This window comes from Neurospora crassa, linkage group IV (genome assembly GCF_000182925.2).
Source record: "Neurospora crassa OR74A linkage group IV, whole genome shotgun sequence".
Taxonomy (NCBI): Eukaryota; Fungi; Ascomycota; class Sordariomycetes; order Sordariales; family Sordariaceae; genus Neurospora; species Neurospora crassa.
The window spans coordinates 4,482,420-4,501,158 of record NC_026504.1 but is presented as its reverse complement, the minus strand read 5'-3'; the positions used below and the strand labels follow the sequence as shown (position 1 = coordinate 4,501,158).

The 18,739-nt window shown below is 50.2% G+C and overlaps 5 protein-coding genes across 5 annotated transcripts; 4 read left to right on the top strand and 1 right to left on the bottom strand.

Annotated features, from left to right (window-relative positions):
• The first annotated feature begins 5,452 nt into the window (after positions 1-5,452).
• On the top strand, positions 5,453-8,169 carry NCU07293 (hypothetical protein). The gene is made up of 2 exons (XM_957054.3): positions 5,453-5,807; positions 5,921-8,169. Exon 2 carries the CDS (start codon positions 6,349-6,351, stop codon positions 7,366-7,368), a length of 1,020 nt encoding a protein of 339 aa, XP_962147.1. The 5' UTR covers positions 5,453-5,807; positions 5,921-6,348; the 3' UTR covers positions 7,369-8,169.
• A 79-nt stretch (positions 8,170-8,248) lies between these two features.
• NCU16856 (hypothetical protein) lies at positions 8,249-9,146 on the top strand. The gene has a single exon (XM_011396126.1). The coding sequence runs from the start codon at positions 8,292-8,294 to the stop codon at positions 8,601-8,603; it is 312 nt and encodes a 103-aa protein (XP_011394428.1). The 5' UTR covers positions 8,249-8,291; the 3' UTR covers positions 8,604-9,146.
• Positions 9,147-9,397: 251 nt separating this feature from the next.
• On the top strand, positions 9,398-10,882 carry NCU07294 (hypothetical protein). Its single transcript, XM_957055.2, has one exon. It carries the CDS (start codon positions 9,496-9,498, stop codon positions 10,657-10,659), a length of 1,164 nt encoding a protein of 387 aa, XP_962148.2. The 5' UTR covers positions 9,398-9,495; the 3' UTR covers positions 10,660-10,882.
• tim54 (translocase of inner mitochondrial membrane 54) lies at positions 10,709-12,743 on the bottom strand. Its single transcript, XM_957056.3, has 2 exons — positions 12,413-12,743; positions 10,709-12,344 (listed from the first exon to the last, which is right to left on the bottom strand). Exons 1-2 carry the CDS (start codon positions 12,476-12,478, stop codon positions 11,004-11,006), a joined length of 1,407 nt encoding a protein of 468 aa, XP_962149.2. The 5' UTR covers positions 12,479-12,743; the 3' UTR covers positions 10,709-11,003.
• Positions 12,744-13,837: 1,094 nt separating this feature from the next.
• Positions 13,838-16,996, top strand: cot-1 (colonial temperature sensitive-1). Its single transcript, XM_957057.2, has 5 exons — positions 13,838-14,662; positions 14,741-15,061; positions 15,129-15,626; positions 15,686-16,162; positions 16,221-16,996. The coding sequence occupies exons 1-5, from the start codon at positions 14,475-14,477 to the stop codon at positions 16,531-16,533; spliced, it is 1,797 nt and encodes a 598-aa protein (XP_962150.2). The 5' UTR covers positions 13,838-14,474; the 3' UTR covers positions 16,534-16,996.
• The last annotated feature ends 1,743 nt before the right edge of the window (positions 16,997-18,739 follow it).

The following is an 18,739-nucleotide window of genomic DNA, read 5'->3' as shown; positions in this document are numbered from 1 at the left end:
GATTCTCCAAAGTGCACCTTCGAAACTGCACACGCCCCCTCCCCGCACCGAGCGCTTTCAAATGATTCCGCTGCTTATCGACAACGCCAAAGCATGGTCGGTAGATTTTATAAGCATGTGATCGTTCTGACTGTTGTGAAGCTCCGCGGTGTGTTTTGATTGAAGAGCAGTCGATAGTCCCGAGGCCGCCGCGAATGATGGATATTCAACTCTCGGATCGAGTCCGTTCTGCCTTTTGGAGCGTCACGACATGAGGGTAGTAGTTTCGGCTGATTTTTACAGGGTTGGATAGGACAAGGGGACGTCACCATCCAGACCATCGCCCACACTCGTTCTGGTGTTGGGCACGTGAGGCTATGGTCCCGTCATCGCACTGAAGACTGAGACCACCCAGTGCTTGCACAGCCAATGACATGATGCACCTTCATCACTGACCTAGAGTTCATCCGGGGGTCTCGGGGTGCTGAAAGAGTTACTCAACGCCAACGGTTGCCAAGTGAGAATTGTGTAGTGTAGTGCAATTTGGAGTGGATAACGTGGCTGCTCTCCAGCAAATGAGTAAGCAGCAAGAAAGTCACTCAGAGCCAACTGAGGGTTGCGCGTTCTGACAACAATGACAGTCATGCATCGTCTGTGCCGCCGCCGCCGGATACCACGTTGTGTAGATTTATTACCTCTTGAAGAGGCAGATTAACTTTCGGGCGCATCGTTGACTGTTGGTATGGGTTGCCAAGTGCTCAGTGCCTTTGCGTTTTCGGGTGTATGCGACTATATACGAGTGTTGTACCTGAGTCCTTGATTGCCTGTGCTGCCGACTCTTCACCGTCAAAAAGATTTGAGTTCGACCAAGCTAGGACGACGAGCTCGAATGATTGACAGCATATGTAGTAGCTCTCGGTCTGGTAAGTTTACCACGGACAACTTTGCTGCTTCTTGTTTAGCAACGCCGTAAAAGACGATGACGGTCATGTCCTTCCTTTGGGGCTATACACTCTTGTTTGTTCTTTTTTTTTCTTCTATCTTCTTTCTTTTGGTGGTTGTTGTTGCAGGCCGAACTTACAACACTGCCGGCATTTACTTTATTAGCGTGGTACCGCCACCTCCCAATATTTGAATGGCTGATAGTGGGCACACCAATCATCTGCTGTAGGAAAAATAGAGTAACCGCCACTTGCAAAGTTCACCGCGCTAACAAAGCGAATGCCTGCAGACGGACGGTCTACTATGTATGCCCTTGTGACCTACATAACAGCTTTCTGGCGATCAGAGCCACTTCTCCCATACACTACACTACAGTTCATTACTACTGCGTAGTTTGTTTGTTGGCGCGGTTCCTTTACGACAGGGGTTTACAAAGATACATAGTGTAGAAAGATGACGGGAAAATCACATTTGAAACGAAAAGTTGGGTAACGTATTAACGCGTCCGAATATATCTGGTCGATTCAAGCAGTTTGGTAGAGTGGTAGTGTAGTTGAGTTGCGTAGTGTAGAGTGCGTGTTGAAGTCCCGCGCTAACGAACAAAACCAGGGGTGAACTGCAATCACCAAGTCGATCTTGATGTGAACATTATTCCTGACTCACTTGTGTGGTGTGAGGTGTGTTGACTGTTGAAGAAAGCGAATCGAAAAGGCTGGAAGGCGTCCCCACTTGGAGCGTGAATGTCCGGCTATGGCCATTCAGAAGTGAGGAAAAGAAAAAGAGCCGGCCGAGACGCTTAGAGGCACAGAGAGTCCGGGCAGTTAGCGGAGCTGTCGGCCCTTGACCGCTTCTCAAAAGATCTCTGGTGCCTTTGAGAATCGTGGTGGACGCTGCGCTTTCCTTGTGCAACCCGCTTCTGTCTCGCCACAAGGGGGCGCATCCGGAAACTGGGTCAACACCATTCTCAATGGACATGGGTGTCCCGAGGGGCTGGAGGATTTGGAGAAGTCCCCTGGCAAGCCTGCGACTGGCCCTTCCTGGTCTGTTGTCTTCACTTTCAAAGTGAAAGCCGGTTCCATGACTCGTGCCGGAGAGACGGGTCGTGATGGCCCGGCCCTGAGAATGAGCCACGGTGCCCATGGCTCACCAGTAGTGTACACTACTTATAGATATCATGGTATGGCTATATTTTGGCAGTAATTTGGTCACTGCTCCGTGCCCTGACGTCCTTGGACAACCACAGCAGAGAAATCTACTCTGCTTGTAAGGTAGCTCCCGGTTCACGGCGGCGATGATGGAAGAGTTTGGCATATCTCTGTGGGTCTCACACTACGGATTCAACTCCATTCCGAGGTTAGTCCCATTGCTGGACTCGAGGGATCCAGGCGACCCTGAACCCTGACCAGGCTCTGCGCTGCCCGTGTTCCTGGAAGCGTGTGAGAGTGAGACATGCCTGGTCTTCTTCGTCAAAGCCAATGTGTGTGGCCTCGGATAGACACAGTGGGCGTAGTGGGCGTGGGTTGGTGGTGTCGGCGCCCAGCGAGCCCAGCCAGTGTGAGGCCAAGCTATCTGAAGATCCCCGTCCCGATGTGGCATTTGGTGGTATTTTTGGATATCAACAGACTCTGCATAGCCAACCTACCACTCACTATAGGGACATCCACGAGGTCGTGAACCCTTTCTTTTCGGACCGCTTGGATGACTCGTTCTGGTTGTCACCGTCGGACAGGCGTTGCAGATGGCCGCCTGAAACGATCGAAACCCAAGTACTCTAATGAAGGCACTACGGCAGGTGGTGAGAGAGAAGGCAGCCTTTAAATTGCGGAGGACTGAATCCGCTCCACGACGGGGCGAAACCATTTTCGGGTTTAGTAGCACCGTTGATAATTTGGAGGTACTTACGCTACTCATCTTCAAGCGACAATCGCGGCATGATCATCCTCAAACGAGGGGAATTGGCATCGACCGAAGAGGGGGGGTTGCGCATGCCGTGCTTGGTGTATCACAGTACTTGGGTGGCGGCTGCCCTATAGGAAATAGGAAGGAGCAAGGCACAAACTCTCAAAGGTGCTCCATGGAAGCAGGATGACTGACTGACTGACTGCCTGTATGCTCTTTGGAATACGCGCCGGGTACGCAGGAAAACCACGATCATCAAAACTGAACCCAATAAGTACAGAGTTGCAATGGAAACGATATCCAAACGCACATGGAATGGATGCGGAATTGTTCCAGAAACTCCTATCCTCACCTCATCAGATATTGACATTGACATTTGCACACGGCAATGCATGTCCTGCGGAATATGTAGCCAGAGCTGGAGAATAAAGTTGAAAGCCCGGAAAAGACGCGAAATTGATAGGGCGATACTCTGGACCAAGGTATATGTCCTGGCTTGACATGCGTGAGATATACCTCACCCAACTGCACATCTTGATGTATTGATCCATCTAATGGGTTCTAATGGTTTTTAGTGTTTGCCTGTCTCCTCGTGGATACCCTGGAGCAATCTGAAATTGGCGAGACGCTGACATGTCAGTTAGCCCCCACCCAGGGCAGTCACTGAACAACGTGCAGACCATGTCAATTGCAGTGTCGGTCACGGAGTTCCATCCTAATCTTCCAGGTTGCTGTCGGTCCTGAGCAATCATCAAATTTCGTACCAGACCTGTTACAATTTCAGTAAATGATAACAGTAGCGAAGGACCGGATTTTGCAGATTGCCCCCCACGATGGGACGACGGCTTTGCATCGTTTCTTGGGGTTTAGTATCGGTATTACGTATTGGAACACATTCGCCACGGTGTTGTTGGGATCGTACACGTGTGGTATGCAAACACTAGTGTAGTGTAGTGTAGTGAACGCGGCAGAGGACAGACGTCACAGGCCGTTCAACCTGAAGTCAGGTACCTGCCCGGGCTCGCTGGGCTCCTGGGCTGCTGGGGGAAAAACACAGACGCAACGCACGTGTGGAAAGACAGAAGGCAAATCTAATCAAGCCCGAATAACCGTGTCTCGGATGTTACCTTTTGACCTTGATCGCATGAATGACCGCATTGTACAAGCCATGTTTTGTTAGGTAACATGTCAACACAATCAGATCGACCTTTGGCTCTAGTGTACCTAGTCAGTCATTTCAGCAGATATTGCCTGCCTTTTTGGAAGCAGAGGGAATGGGACTTCGTCCGTTGCAGCACCTTCCACTCCCCGCCTCCTTCGCAACTTCGCTATTTTCCAGCAGGCAGTTGTAATTGCGACCAACGGCAGGTGCTCTTCGCCTTTGTCTCTCTTTCCCTTGCGTGGTCCGGCTTGTCTTGGCGCCTCTCCTGCCGCACATCTAGAGTACCTACTAGTACTCGCCGTGAAATTTTCATCGGTGCCATCGTTCGCTTGTCTGGGAAGGGCCGTCGAAAAAGGACATGATCTGGTCGACGCGAACCCTGGTCATTTCCGTCATTGTCGTACCAAATTGGCTGCGCTGGAAGCTACCTATGTACCTAGGTACAGATGCACACTCCCATCTCGGTCCAGAGGACAGGGCACGCACCTCCACGATGCACTGCGATGCACACTTCGGTCGACTTTTGCGGTGCAGTGGTAATCAGTACTGTGTATCCGAGGCCGTGTAATGTAGTGTAGAGATTCCCACGCAAGTGGTTAGGTTGAGATCTACGGCGACATGCAGTTGTTTGAGAAGAGGCCCGCGAGATCTTAAGCTTGGGTCCTACTTGGATCCCATTTCCAAGAGGTCACCATCACTGTGGCGGTCTCAAAACTTTCCCACCATCTTGTGGTCAGCTCAGTTGCGGCGTGACGGTCTCCCGACTTTCACCTGCAGTGCCTACCTACTACCTACATGCCTCTATGCACCTGCACTACGAGTGTGCCGGGTTTTGCGGGCACGCAGGACGGTAACAGCAACGAAGTGGAGGTACGGTACTGTATCGAGATCCAGCCAGTTTACACTGTGGTGTGGTTCCCGTCTGCTCCGTCTGTTTTCCATTCTGCTTGACTAGTAGCGCATCTGCAGAACGGACCACTCAAGCGTTGTTCTTTTCATCCTTTTGCCGGGTCTTCACTGCTCCACTCGCCCAACGCTTTTCAGTTGCCATCCACTTTGGTAGCGGATCTGTCGTCGCCCTCGTTCGCCTCTCTCTTTGGCTCCAGATGACGTGTGCACGGGCCACTGTGGATCACGGCTAGCGTCTGGCGTCTTGTCAAAGGCAGTTCTGGCAGGCCATTCACTTCGATTTTACCTAGAGGTACCACCTCGCAGCCGGCCCCGTCGCGCGCAGGTTTGAAGGTTGCGATCCAGTCAGTCAGTCAGTCGCAAGTCGCCAGTCGCAGTCGCACTCTTGTCGCAACTGAACGAGTCGACCCGGGCAGTGCACTGACCATCTTACCCCCCGGTCTAGCGCCCGTCTTTCTCAACCTTTCATTTTCACGATTCTTTTCTTCCTCTTCCACCTCTCTCTCTTCCTCTCTTCTCGTCGTCGTCACGCCGTACTTCACGTCTCTTTTTTCTTCCCTCCTCCCCTCCATCGCTGCCGAATCCGCCGGGGATCCCGCATACCGACGAGCGACCAATTCAGTTTTGCGTCGTTCAAGAGAGGATTTGGGTGCATTTCAACTCTTCGCTGTTTTGGGTCGAATAACGAAGAGGCGCCTTTGCAGGAGTGGTTTTTTTTACGGCCAGGGTGCGCTCTCAGTGTTTTGCCAGTACTAGTGGTATTCAGACCCTCGACGTCAGACTCAGCACGGCATCACCGGACAAGTCGACAAGACCACCCATCATCACTGGAGGACATTGTCACGCCGTCACCGACATCACCTTAAGATCACAACGACGGTATCTGTCACCTTCACGTCCGACTTCGTCTTCACAGGTGAGTGTCTGCATTTGGAGTCCGCTCCACGCTGTCCCCTACCACGAATACACACACTTCTCCACCAAACGCAACAACACTTGGCCATGGAAAACTAACCCTGCCTCTCATAGCTCCTACACATTCTCTTTTCAACGAGACCTAATATTCCGGCATCTTGCATACCGGATACAGACCCCTTGAGTCCAGAGATTTTTTCGACCTTGTTGATTGGATCACGACGATTTCTCCTTTGCTTCGCGAACAAAAAGATCTCTCACTAGGGATCACTTGTTGGCTGCGGGCATTTTTTTTGCGACGACTCAAAACAGTCTGGTTTTCTTTGAACTGATTTCTCACGACCCTTTCGACGACTTATGGCCAGACCGTCTCACTAGATCTCGATCATTCTCAGCATTTCGAGATCCTCTCCCATCTTGAACCTTGGGGTTTTATCCGGCTAGTGATATCTCCGTTATATCCAAGCTCTGATCCCGGATCCGTCCATCTTTCAACGCATCCTCACTTTCAAACTCAGATTTTCTGACTACCAACCGCCAAGATGCCCGGAGGTGTTTGCGCCGTTCTCGACTACGAGGTCGAGTTGATGGCCGATTATGTTTCTGAAATGGCCACTCGAATTGTCATGCCGCAAAATGCTGTCAACACCGCCTTCAGGAAGTTCGTGTCACAGATTCTCACTTCCACTCGGCTTCCCAGCACTACCATCCTTCTCGGCATGAACTACCTTGCCAAGCGCATCAACATGATGAAGGCTAACGGCCAGACCACCCATTCCGAAGGTCAAATCTGGCGCATGTTGACCATCTCGCTTTTGCTTGGAAGCAAGTTTCTGGACGATAACACTTTTCAGAACAAGTCCTGGTCCGAAGTGAGCGGGATTCCCGTCAAGGAGCTCAACACTCTGGAATATGAGTGGCTCGGTGTAATTGGCTGGCGGCTGTATGTCAACCTCGATGAGAGTGAGGATTACAATGCCTGGCTGGCAAACTGGAAGGAATGGTTGGAGGCGAAGAAATTGCAACAAGCTCAGGCCAACCGCGAACGCTTGGCCTCCCTTGTGCCTCCTATCAAGACCGATATTTCCCGATCTCGGTTCTCCTCGGCTTGGGAGCAGAAGCAGATTGCCGAGTATGAGAGGCTATCGAGCATCAAGCGCAGCCAAACCACTCACGTTACTTATCCTCGCCACGAGCAGTCCGTGTGGGGTCATTGGTCGCAGCAGCAGGCGCCGTTGACGCCTCCCGACTCTGGATACGGAACGCCCGAGTATGTCAACTCGGCGACATCGGTCAATTCCCACTACAACGAGTGGTTCGATAGTGCGGTTAGGGACCATTGCCAGGCCTCTCGGCAATACCAGCAGCCTGCGTCATATAACTCGTTCTATCGTGGTTTGTCCAATCGTCACCAGAACGGCACTTCGGGGTACTGGAACTACACCCACAATGTTTGGGAGCATTCCCTTTCCGGTGATTGCAATTGCGCCACTTGCGCTGCTACGGACAACTCGCCTCCATACTTCATGGGTCACACCTACGGACAGCCGGTTGTTGGCTAAATAGCCAAGGACACTTGCGACACGGTTTCGACGATGCCACGAGTTTTGGCGTTTTGAGTGATCATACAACATCCGCAGCTTTTCATCCGAGGCTGTGCTTTCTCACTGCATCTTCATCTGGTGCAGGTTCTTTTACAGGCACATCAGAGAATTGATACATTGCATTCAGATACCCCGATCGACGAATGGACCGGTTCGTTTGAAAAGCCCAGAAGACCAGACTCCTCCAGATTCTGTTCCTAGCGAAATCCCCACCTTTGCTCGCTCCATTTCGCATGCATGAGCGGAGAAGCATTGCCACGGCATGGGATGGGCAGTCGCAACGTACTTACATGTGCGAGATACAAACTTTTCACGCTTCCATTCGTCATTGATTAATGACTTTCGTTTTCTTCCTCGGTATATGGTTCGGTAATATTCATAAACCGGCGTTCTTGGTTTCCTAAATCACGGGCTTTGTTCAAATTCGGCATAGATTCGACAAAAGTTTTTCATTTTCTCTTCCAACACACAAGACGGGCGGTTTGCTTCCGCATCGACTGCCACCTTTTTTTCCCCGGGCCCATCAGCGTCGACTTGGGTTGCGAGAGTCAGCATACACTGATAACAACGACATATTTGCATCAATGGGTTATACCCGTTCGAGAGATGCGATGTGGTCGATGTCGCGACAGCTCACAACAAGCACTGCCCGACTTGTTTCAGCTTGAGTGATAGCTGACATAACCTTGGGTCGAAGTCACTTGCACTCGCTGGTTGTTTATGTTTTTCGTCCTGGTTCTTTGCGTTTCATGCATTCACAAAAAGGGTCGTGTGGTCCACCGCAGCTGGTCAGTTACATAAGAAGGCCATTCTTCGCGCGGCGTCACCTATCAAAAGTACATTCGAGGCCTTACATATATCAAAAAAGTTCGGAGGTGGGCATGGTAAAAATCTTCTTTTCTATTTCTTCTTTCCTTTTCTTCTTACCCACCAGGGTTTGGTGCGTTTACAGGATTGGGGTTCATGAGGTCGGAAAAATCAAGATGAGGCTGCTTTGCATTTTTGCGGAAAAAAGGGGGCTCGATTGCTGTTTTATTCTTCTTGTGTGTCGTTTCTTACGTTCAACACCACACTCTGGGTTGCACGTCGAGTCATTCATCGCTGCATGTCAAGGGGTGGCCCCAAGACTTGCCTCCTGTCGATACTCGGCGAACACCTGGACAGCGTTTACGTTGTCTTTCTGTTTACCTTAACTATGGACTTAGATGGTGGCTGTTTTCTTTAACTTTGGTGTTTTTTTTCTTCTTTTTTTTTTCTTTTTTTTTCTTCATTTTCTTCTCGAAGACCGGCATCTGGTTGTAGAGTGGGAAGACTTGCAATCACGTTCAAAACGGTAGACGGGTTCGCTTGGGGTTAAACTGGTCCTCGTGCCAGTAGGGATGGATTTGTTACCCGCGGAATACCCTCATGATTTACGAGCATTGCGGGCATGTGGGAGTGGAAAAGAATGGGATGATGGGAGGAAGCAAAAGACGATTAAAACCGGGCATTGTGAGTGTCATCTCGCAATTGACGGCGCCGTTCAGCAGCAGCTGGATCGAGATATCAGGGTACTTGACCATGGTTCAAGAAGTTCGGGGATCACATGATATCGGACAGCATCTGCCGACGAAATCGAGTAGTAGAGTGCATTGCAATGATGAGCTGACAGCATTGACGAGCACATTGAAGGCACCTCTTACTGCCAGTCTTACAATGCTCTGATGAATAAATAAACCTAAAAGTTTTCGATGAACCAATCGCCGCTATTTCATGCGTTTCAATCTGTGACATGCCGAATGCCGTTTTCGGGTTTGAGTCTTTCTTAAATGCTTTGGCGCTTATATGAAGTTGAGATAGTTGAGCTGTCGAATGTCGACTCGAAATAATGTTCAGCAGCGCAATGCTCCACCCTCCCTGCTGTGATTGGTGGCTTTTCCTACCGGCAGACATACCGACCAAAGGCTAAAGGGTTTTGAGTTTTGAGTCTTGAGACTCGATCATGAAATGAACCACCTGGTCCTACGACACAAGATCACAACAAACAAAATTGTTGGGCGTTTCATAGATTTCTTTAATCGTCGAGAAAGTTTCGGTGATCTTTGGATGTCAGTCATCCTGAGCTCATCTCACAACCGGACGACACAGCGCAGATTACTTCAAACATCCCAAACATTCAGTTCCGTCTACCAGACAATCTCGAGCCATCTTCGAAAAGCTTACTGGAAAATGTCCTCCCGTTTTGTTTCCGTTGGCGTCATCAACCCCTCTACGGGGGAGGTAGCAACACCGGCGGCTGTCACGTCTTCATCTGTCTCGCCTCCCACATCTTCATCAACAACCGCTGCTGCCGCCGCCGCTTCCACGGTCCCATCGACATCATTAACAACATCAACAACCGTCACCAATACACCGGCCAATGTCCAAAACACCACCACCATCTCATCATCATCATCATCAAAATCATCAACAATAACCCCCACCCCCACCCCCGCCGCCACAGCACCAGCACCTGCATCAGCACCAGCACCATCCACCCAAACCCCTCTTCCGCCGACCGCCGCCTCCAAAAAGTCCCAAGAATGGCTCACCGTACAAGCCGAACTCGAAGCCAAGAAACGCTCTTCTGCTTCTTCTTCTTCTTCTTCCATGCCCACCATCGGCGGCGGCGGTGGCCCAGCAGCCACTGAACAACAACAACCAAAATCCCTTTACGAAGTCCTCCAAGCCAACAAGGCAGCCAAGCAAGCGGCCTTTGAAGAAGCCAACAAGATCAAGAACCAGTTCCGCGCTTTGGACGACGACGAGATTGAGTTTCTTGAGGGGGTGGCGGAGAGGAAGAGGAGGGAGGAGGAAGAGAGACGAAGAGAGGAGGAAGGGGGGTTGCAGAAGTTTAGGGAGTTGCAGCAGCGGCAAAGAGGTGGTGGTGGTGGTGATGGTGGTGGTGAGGAGCAAGAGGGAGGGGATGGAGAGGATGGGGGGGATGATGATGGGTTGGGCGAGGAGGAGTTGATGTTTTTGAGTGGAGCGGGAGGTGCAGGGAGGAAGAGGAGGAGGATGGGAGAGGGGAAAAGGTTGGTGCCCGGGGTGGTGAAGAGGGCTAGGAGTGGAGGAGAGGAAGGGAAAAAGAAGAAGGAGGAGGAGAAGAACACGGTGGTTTCTGAGCCAGGCAAGGTTACGGCTACAGTTACGACCACAGTTACGGCGCCCGCGAAAAAGCCCCTTGGTGGACTTGTGTCATATGCATCGTCGGATGAGGATGATGACTGAGCATTGTAAAGGGGAATGAAGAATGGAAGACGGGGCCCCAGACAAGGTAGGAGTTGACTTGGTTGAACTACTTGATTCACGAGTTTACTGGAAGAGGCGTCTCATTATATGATGTGTGGAAGAGGGCTGCAGAGATCAGAGATATCGCCAATCTCATCTGATTAGCAACCGCTAACACCTAGCCTTTTAATATACCCAACAACTAGTCCACATCCAGCTTTTCTTGGCCATTGCTTATTCATACACTGTGATCGTAACATGCGCCTCCTTTATATCTTTTGTTTGTACATGAGGATAAGATGCCAGTTGGACACAAGTTTCCTGTATCAACAGTACCACCTCGCTTATTCAACATCCTTATCCTCCAAAGGGACAAGCTTCTTCTTGTTGAAGGCCTTGTCATAGCCCCAATGACAGGCCTTCCTCAATGAACCCTTGATCCAGCCCTCGACCTCCTCCTCGGGCACTTTAATCTTGCTCACCCGATCCTCGTCCTCGGGCGTCAAGGCAAACCTCCTCATGCGGTGCGCAAGTCTTGGGTCCATAACCACGGGCTTGATATGGATCTTTTCCGTCACTTCCTTATCGGCATCGGCCTCATCCTCTTTCCATACCTTCTTGGGCCAGTCCTGCTCCTCCCACTCGAGCTCCTTCGCCTGCTCATACTGCACCGAATCGGTAGAAGGCGCGTCTGGGTTGGTTTGTTGCTGGAACTCGCGGTGGGTTGCCAGGCACACAGCGGCGACTTCGCGGCCGATGTCGTCGGCGAGTGAGCGGCGGTTGAAGAATCGGACCATGCGTGTAGGGGTGTTGAGGAAGCCGAGAATGTGAGGCTCACGGATAGGGACCGCAGGGGTGAGTTCCTGTGGCGTCAGGGGATGAAGGGTCTCGGACGAGTAATCGGAGGTCGTGTTGTATGGCTTGGGTTGGGGTGGGCGCTTGGGCTTCGGGGCTTCCTCCTCCTTCTTCTCCTCCGCGGGCTTGTCTTCTGTAGATGTGCTACCCTCGGCCGCAGCGGGTGCGGGTGTGGGAGGGAGTGGCGCAGGCTCAGCGGGCGCGACCAGCGGCCCTAACCAACCCTCGTGCAGGCCCCGGAGGTACTCCTTCCATGTGTGACGGCCAATGACAACATCGCCGCGAACACCTTCGTAGTCCTTGATGCCGCGCTGCTGGCGGTAGATCTCTATCAACTCGTCCTTGGTAGGCTCGCGGTTGGGGTCCTGCTCCTCTTTGTTCTCCCAGCCACGGCGCACCTTGCGCAATCTTTCTGCGACTACGGCGCGCACGTCGCCTTCCCGGCGGCCCTGCACAAACTCCCAGTCCAAGCCACTGGCGGCCAGAACAGGCTTGACGTATTCTGTGTAGTGATCCTGAGCGACGCGCAGGCCGTCGCCGGGCGGGGCGGAGAGGTAGATGGTCAGCTTGCGCGGCTGTTCAAGACCGAGTTTATCGGTGATGGGTTCGGCAGCCAGGTGCTCGACGGCGTGTCTCCATTTCGCAATGTTTCGCCTCTTCTCGCGGCGGTCGTAAATAATTGCAGCTGTGATGGAGGCCGAGACGGTCCAGAAGATCATCCAATTTCGGGAGGGGAGCTTGTTGGGCAGGTTAGGGAGACCGAGCATGCGAAGTGCCTGGTTCTGCGGCCTCAGGGCTTTCGGAGGAGGAGGAGGAGGAGGAGGAGGAGGCTAGGTGTGATGTGAGCCATAATATTCAGAAATACGATGAAGTGCGAAGGAGCCAAAGTGTAACATACTGTAGCCGTAGTTGCAGCCGGAGCGGCAGGCGGCGCAGTGGACGCCGGGGGTACTGGGTCGGCCATGGTATAAAGTGTTGCGCCGGCTGATGCTATTACTCTGATGTATGTCGTGTGGTGATGGAGTTTGCGCAATTACGGGCGCATGCAGCTTACTGTGACGGCGCGAGGGGTATCGTAGGGAGAGATCGGGGGGTGGTTCTCGCGGGGGGCGTCACAGTTGGAAGACAACTTGAAGAGGACGACGGGATTCCGTAACGATTGTACGGACTACGGACAGCGACTCCGTAGGAGCTCCGTTGAGGACCTTGGGGCCGGTGCAGCGGAGCACCCGACTGCCAAAATTCCCGGACACACTTTCTTATCGCGATAAGCCGATAAGCCATTCCCGCGGCGGCACCCACCTGCATCTTTCATCGCGTTTAGTGGTTGTGCACGGGCCATATGCGAAGGTCAACCGCACGTCATGCCAGTGACACTTGAATTAACTTTTAGTGTATAAATGCAGACCACGCAGACTTGGAACGGCCCAAGATTTTATCTTGAGAGTTCCAAGATAGTCTCATGTCTGGACTTTACTCTCATAAGTTGGGGAATTTAGTCAGCCCTATTGAAGCAGGTTCCATCTTTCTGAGCCAGAACTATAGGTTCTAAAAGCGTCTGCAAAGGGTACCTGAGCTTGTATAAGTCGGGCTACCTGTTCCGTGTTCTTACTTTCCCTGGATTCTCTGCTGAAGCATCGTAGAGGATGTCTCTACAGTAGACAATTGTATACTCGGTCGTGGCGACTTGGGCTTCATGTGCTGTCAGCGATCATGATGACCTCTTGCGTGATCAATGGGCACAACTGTTCCGAGACGCTGCAACCCCTGAAAGAACAGGAGCACCCAGGGAAGATGCGGTGTCGATGGCGCTAAGCGTGTTCACCCCACCTTCAGCTCCACCAGGATGCCCCTTCGATCAATTGCAGACCCGGGAGTGCCCGCTCCCAGCCAGTAACAAATTCCCGGACCAGAGTCTCGATGCTCTCGAGGTCCAATGCCGTTGCGTCGAGCTTCAACACTCGGGGGACTGGTGGTTTACCTATAGTGTGCTTGTGAGGCACGAGAAGATGGCAGCAGTGCGGAACAGACAGCAACGAGTTGACGTCTGACGATGAGGTTGGAGTCAGGGGTTTTCAGGTTGACCAGGGCACCCCATAGTTAGGTGGTCCTGTTTCGGCCTGGAGCTCACCACTGGACCTGGGCATGTCATCCCAAACATGGAACCCCTCTTTCTACGACCTCCTTATTCCTGGGCATCGTGTACTAGATTCACATCGAGGCCAGCTTCCTGTGGCAACAGAAAACGGAAACGTAAAGATGCTCCTAGTTGTCTGTTGTTATTCAAGGTGTCCTTTGAATGCGCCCGTGGCTGTCTCATATCATCACAGTCTATGTCTTGGTCACTTATAGATGGGATCTGTTAGGTTCCATGTCACCTCTATACGTCTAGGTCTTTATTTATACTGATACCGCAGGGACCCTGCCCCACCTGCTTCCCTTCCGTTTGTCTGATTCGTCCGTACCTAGGTTCTCCGAATTACAGCGCCCTGAATCGCCTCCAGCCAGTGCTCTCCTGTCAGACTCCTTCCTGTAGGTAGGCTGGAGAGGCTCACGTCGGTCACGCTTCCACTTTGCTTCCACTTCCACACTGCGCCTATCGACTGCACGTTCCAGCGGGACACTTCCACTTCGGACGGTGCCACTCAACCACCTGCCCCCCCAGCCTGGCCGCCCTCGATTCCCATCCCTACCATCTACAGTAGCCAACCGTCGTTCGATCCTCGTTGGACCCTGGTCCCAAGAAAAAGCAACCTCCTTTCCTCCCGTCTCCCCATACCTATCCCGTCTTGTACACAAACCCCTTTCTGTGCGCATAGATCCCATCGATCGGTCTGGGAGCTCGACTCTGATCGTTTCTCCATCTGCCGTCCCTCGGAATCTCGTCTGAGCTCGCTTGCGCCCTTCCCGCTACATACACCCGGAATCCACTGTTTACCGTTTAGAGACAAGGTACCAAGATGGACAACACCAACCGCCCCCATCTCAACCTGGGCACCAACGATACCCGCATGGCTCCAAACGATCGTACCTATCCCACCACCCCGTCCACCTTCCCCCAACCCGTCTTCCCAGGTCAACAAGCCGGTGGTTCCCAGCAGTACAACCAGGCCTACGCCCAGTCCGGCAACTACTATCAACAGAACCAGTATGCCAGCCACTACGCCCCTCCTGGTGCCGCCGACTACGGCTTCGTTCAAGCTCATTCTAACATTGACGGTACTAGCAACGACCCCAACACTGGTCTCGCCCACCAGTTCGCCCATCAGAACATTGGCAGCGCCGGAAGAGCCTCTCCCTACGGTTCTCGTGGCCCATCTCCCGCTCAACGCCCTCGCACATCCGGAAACTCTGGCCAGCAGCAAACCTACGGCAACTATCTGAGCGCCCCGATGCCTTCGAATACCCAGACCGAGTTCGCTCCCGCTCCCGAGCGGAACCCCGACAAATATGGCCCCAATGCCAACAACAACCAGAAGAAGTGCTCACAGCTGGCCTCTGACTTCTTTAAGGACAGCGTCAAGCGCGCCAGGGAGCGCAACCAGAGGTGAATGCTGCAGCGATGCGCTTTTGCCCCTACATCCCGCCGTGATCGGTGCTGACACCCTTTTCAGACAGAGCGAGATGGAGCAGAAGCTCGGTGAGACCAACGATGCCCGCCGTCGCGAATCGATCTGGTCAACCGCTGGCCGGAAGGAGGGCCAGTATTTGCGCTTCCTGAGAACCAAGGACAAGCCCGAGAACTACCAGACCATCAAGATCATCGGCAAGGGCGCTTTCGGCGAGGTCAAGCTCGTGCAGAAGAAGGCCGACGGCAAGGTTTACGCCATGAAGTCGCTTATCAAGACGGAAATGTTCAAGAAGGACCAGCTTGCCCACGTCCGAGCAGAAAGAGATATCTTGGCCGAGTCGGACAGCCCATGGGTTGTCAAGCTCTACACCACCTTCCAGGATGCGAACTTCCTTTACATGCTCATGGAGTTCTTGCCCGGTGGTGACTTGATGACCATGCTGATCAAATACGAAATCTTCTCGGAGGATATTACCCGTTTCTACATTGCCGAAATCGTCTTGGCTATCGACGCGGTCCATAAGCTGGGCTTCATTCACAGGTAAGCTTCGCCGGAAGCAATGCTCTGGAAAAGAGATACTGACACGGTTGTGCATGCAGAGATATTAAGCCAGACAACATCCTTCTTGATAGGGGTGGTCATGTCAAGCTTACAGATTTCGGTCTCTCTACCGGCTTCCACAAGCTCCATGATAACAACTACTACACACAACTGCTCCAGGGCAAATCCAACAAGCCGCGCGACAACCGCAACTCGGTTGCTATTGACCAAATCAACCTGACGGTCAGCAACCGTGCACAGATCAATGACTGGAGACGCTCCAGACGTTTGATGGCCTACTCGACCGTCGGTACACCAGATTATATTGCTCCGGAAATCTTCACTGGCCATGGTTACTCGTTTGATTGCGATTGGTGGTCTTTGGGTACCATCATGTTCGAGTGCTTGGTCGGCTGGCCTCCTTTCTGCGCCGAGGATAGCCACGACACTTACCGCAAGATCGTGAACTGGAGGCACTCGCTTTACTTCCCGGATGACATCACCCTTGGTGTAGATGCCGAGAACCTTATCAGAAGGTATGCATGCTTTTGACTTCCCCCAAAATCACGCGCTCACCATATTGACTTGTCATAGCCTCATCTGCAACACTGAGAACCGTCTCGGCCGTGGTGGTGCTCACGAAATCAAGAGCCACGCCTTCTTCCGCGGCGTTGAGTTCGACAGCTTGCGTCGCATCCGTGCGCCCTTCGAGCCCCGTCTTACATCCGCCATCGATACCACATACTTCCCTACGGACGAGATTGACCAGACGGATAACGCCACGCTGCTCAAGGCTCAGCAGGCCGCTAGGGGCGCCGCTGCCCCTGCGCAGCAGGAGGAGAGCCCAGAACTCAGCTTGCCTTTCATTGGATACACGTTCAAGCGTTTCGACAACAACTTCCGATAATTGCGTTACGTCTTCTCGCTGTCTGAATAATGAGCGTTGGTTTTCTTGGGGGGGAGGAAGGGGGCGTAATAGTGATGGCGAAAGGGAGAAGAGGTTGTGCTGCGGGGCGGCAGTATCTGGGTACCCCTTATACTTGGCTTTGACGTCTTTGCTAGCTCGCGGTGCTGTTGAAATTTCTGATGGCAGAGACACTTTGCTGATAGTACGCGAATTTTCCGTTCCGCATATATGGCTGAATAAGTACAGAAACATAATGTATGGACTGCATCTTCTGGGCGAGGAACTGGGAAGCCCTGAAGCGAGCAACGGGGGAGAATAAAAGCGGCAAGAGACATGAACGTTGCGTATGGCGTGATGATGGAGATGTTTGCATATCTAGTAACCGAATCGAGCATTCGCTTGCCCAAGTTAAAATACAACTTGCGCCTGCTCAAAGCTACCAAATGTAGAGATCCATCCATACTGAAAATGATGCATTTTTGCACGTAATTACATTTTTTCTGAAATTACCGCTAATTCAGTAGTCCGTGCCACAGTCCGTGCACCCCAACTTCCAGGTTGGGCATCAACTTCCATACTGCTGGGCGCCTCAATTCTATACCGTTTAATATACCGATTAGCTTCCTAGTATTATTAGATTTACTAGATTTAATCTAGTAACCCCTCAATACTATGCCCGCGATACGAAACGGTCGAACCGAGGCTATAATTAGAAAGTTCGCCCTTATCGACGAGCTTGGGCGCGCGAACTAGATTGCTATTTACAATTATTACTAATAGCGCGCCGCAATGAATGTTACCCGTATACGCCAATACTTCGATACCGAGTATCAACTCTACTAATATTACCGCTTTTGTTAATGAATTGAATATTGTAAGGATATCCGTAATTATATTGTATCGCTAAATCCTACTCAAGTAAAGAAAATTAACTAGTACGCCGCTAAAACTATCCTTATTAACGGTAGACTATTTAATTTATTTGAATTATCCTCTATAAGGGTATTTCTCTATACTATTATACCTTCGTATATTCTACCTAATATGAATTCTATTATAAATAATTAGTTACTCCTTATTTATAATTAAATAAGGGTATAGATAAAAGAGAAGTATATCGATAGAACGAATTATATTAATATATTCTTTAATAAGTTAAATAATTATACTAATAAATAAATTATTAATATCTTCTTCTCTATACCTAATAATAGAAGTACTTTCTTCTAATATAACTAATATATTTAAACTATCGAATATACTGCTATAAACTTCGCCGGTCTTATTATAGAAGTATATACTAGTATAATTAATATCCTAATTAAAATTAATAGCTTTATTACCAATATATATACTATAGTCCGGTATATAATATATACCCTAATAATTAGGCGGTTTACTTAAGTATTTCTAGTATTATACGATTTACATTTACTTTAGCTACTAATGAAAAATTTGCTTACTCTACTACTATTTAGAGTATTAAATTATTAAATTTCTATAATAATTAATTTCTTTTGTACTTCGAAGTTACAATTAGCTTATTTTAAAGGATTAATAATAATATACTATAGTAAACTTATTTTAATATTAGTAAAGTAAGTATAAAATTATTCCTATTTTTAATATTTATACTATATATTAATAAAATTAATATAATTACTAAATGGGGTTTATAATATAGATTTCTATAGTTAGTATAACGTATAAAGCCTACCCTTACTATATTTACCTAGCAAACCCGCTTTAATAATAGTTAGTATTAAGACCCCCCCCGTCTCCCCTTTTAACTTTAACCTTAATACTTTTAATAAGGCAGTCTACTCCTAGTAATACTCCTTCTACCCCCGGCGGTACCCGTATAAAATAAATTTATACGTATAAGTTAAATATTTAATATTATTAAGAACGCGGGGTTCTAGTACGGTTTTAAAACTTTTGAAAGGTTTATAAAACTATTTTATAAAGTTTAATTAATATTAGAGGTAGATAGAGCGACCGTTAATTACGTAATACTACGGTGGAGTACTATATATACTATATAGGAGGCCGACTATATATCCTTCTACTAAAACGATTAATATAAATTCAAATATCTCTATATACTTCGAAAATAACGATAATTAACTCCATTAAATTAGCTAAACTTCCTCCTATACTTAAATACTATATAAAATATAGTAGTTAGCGTTTATCCCCCCGTCCC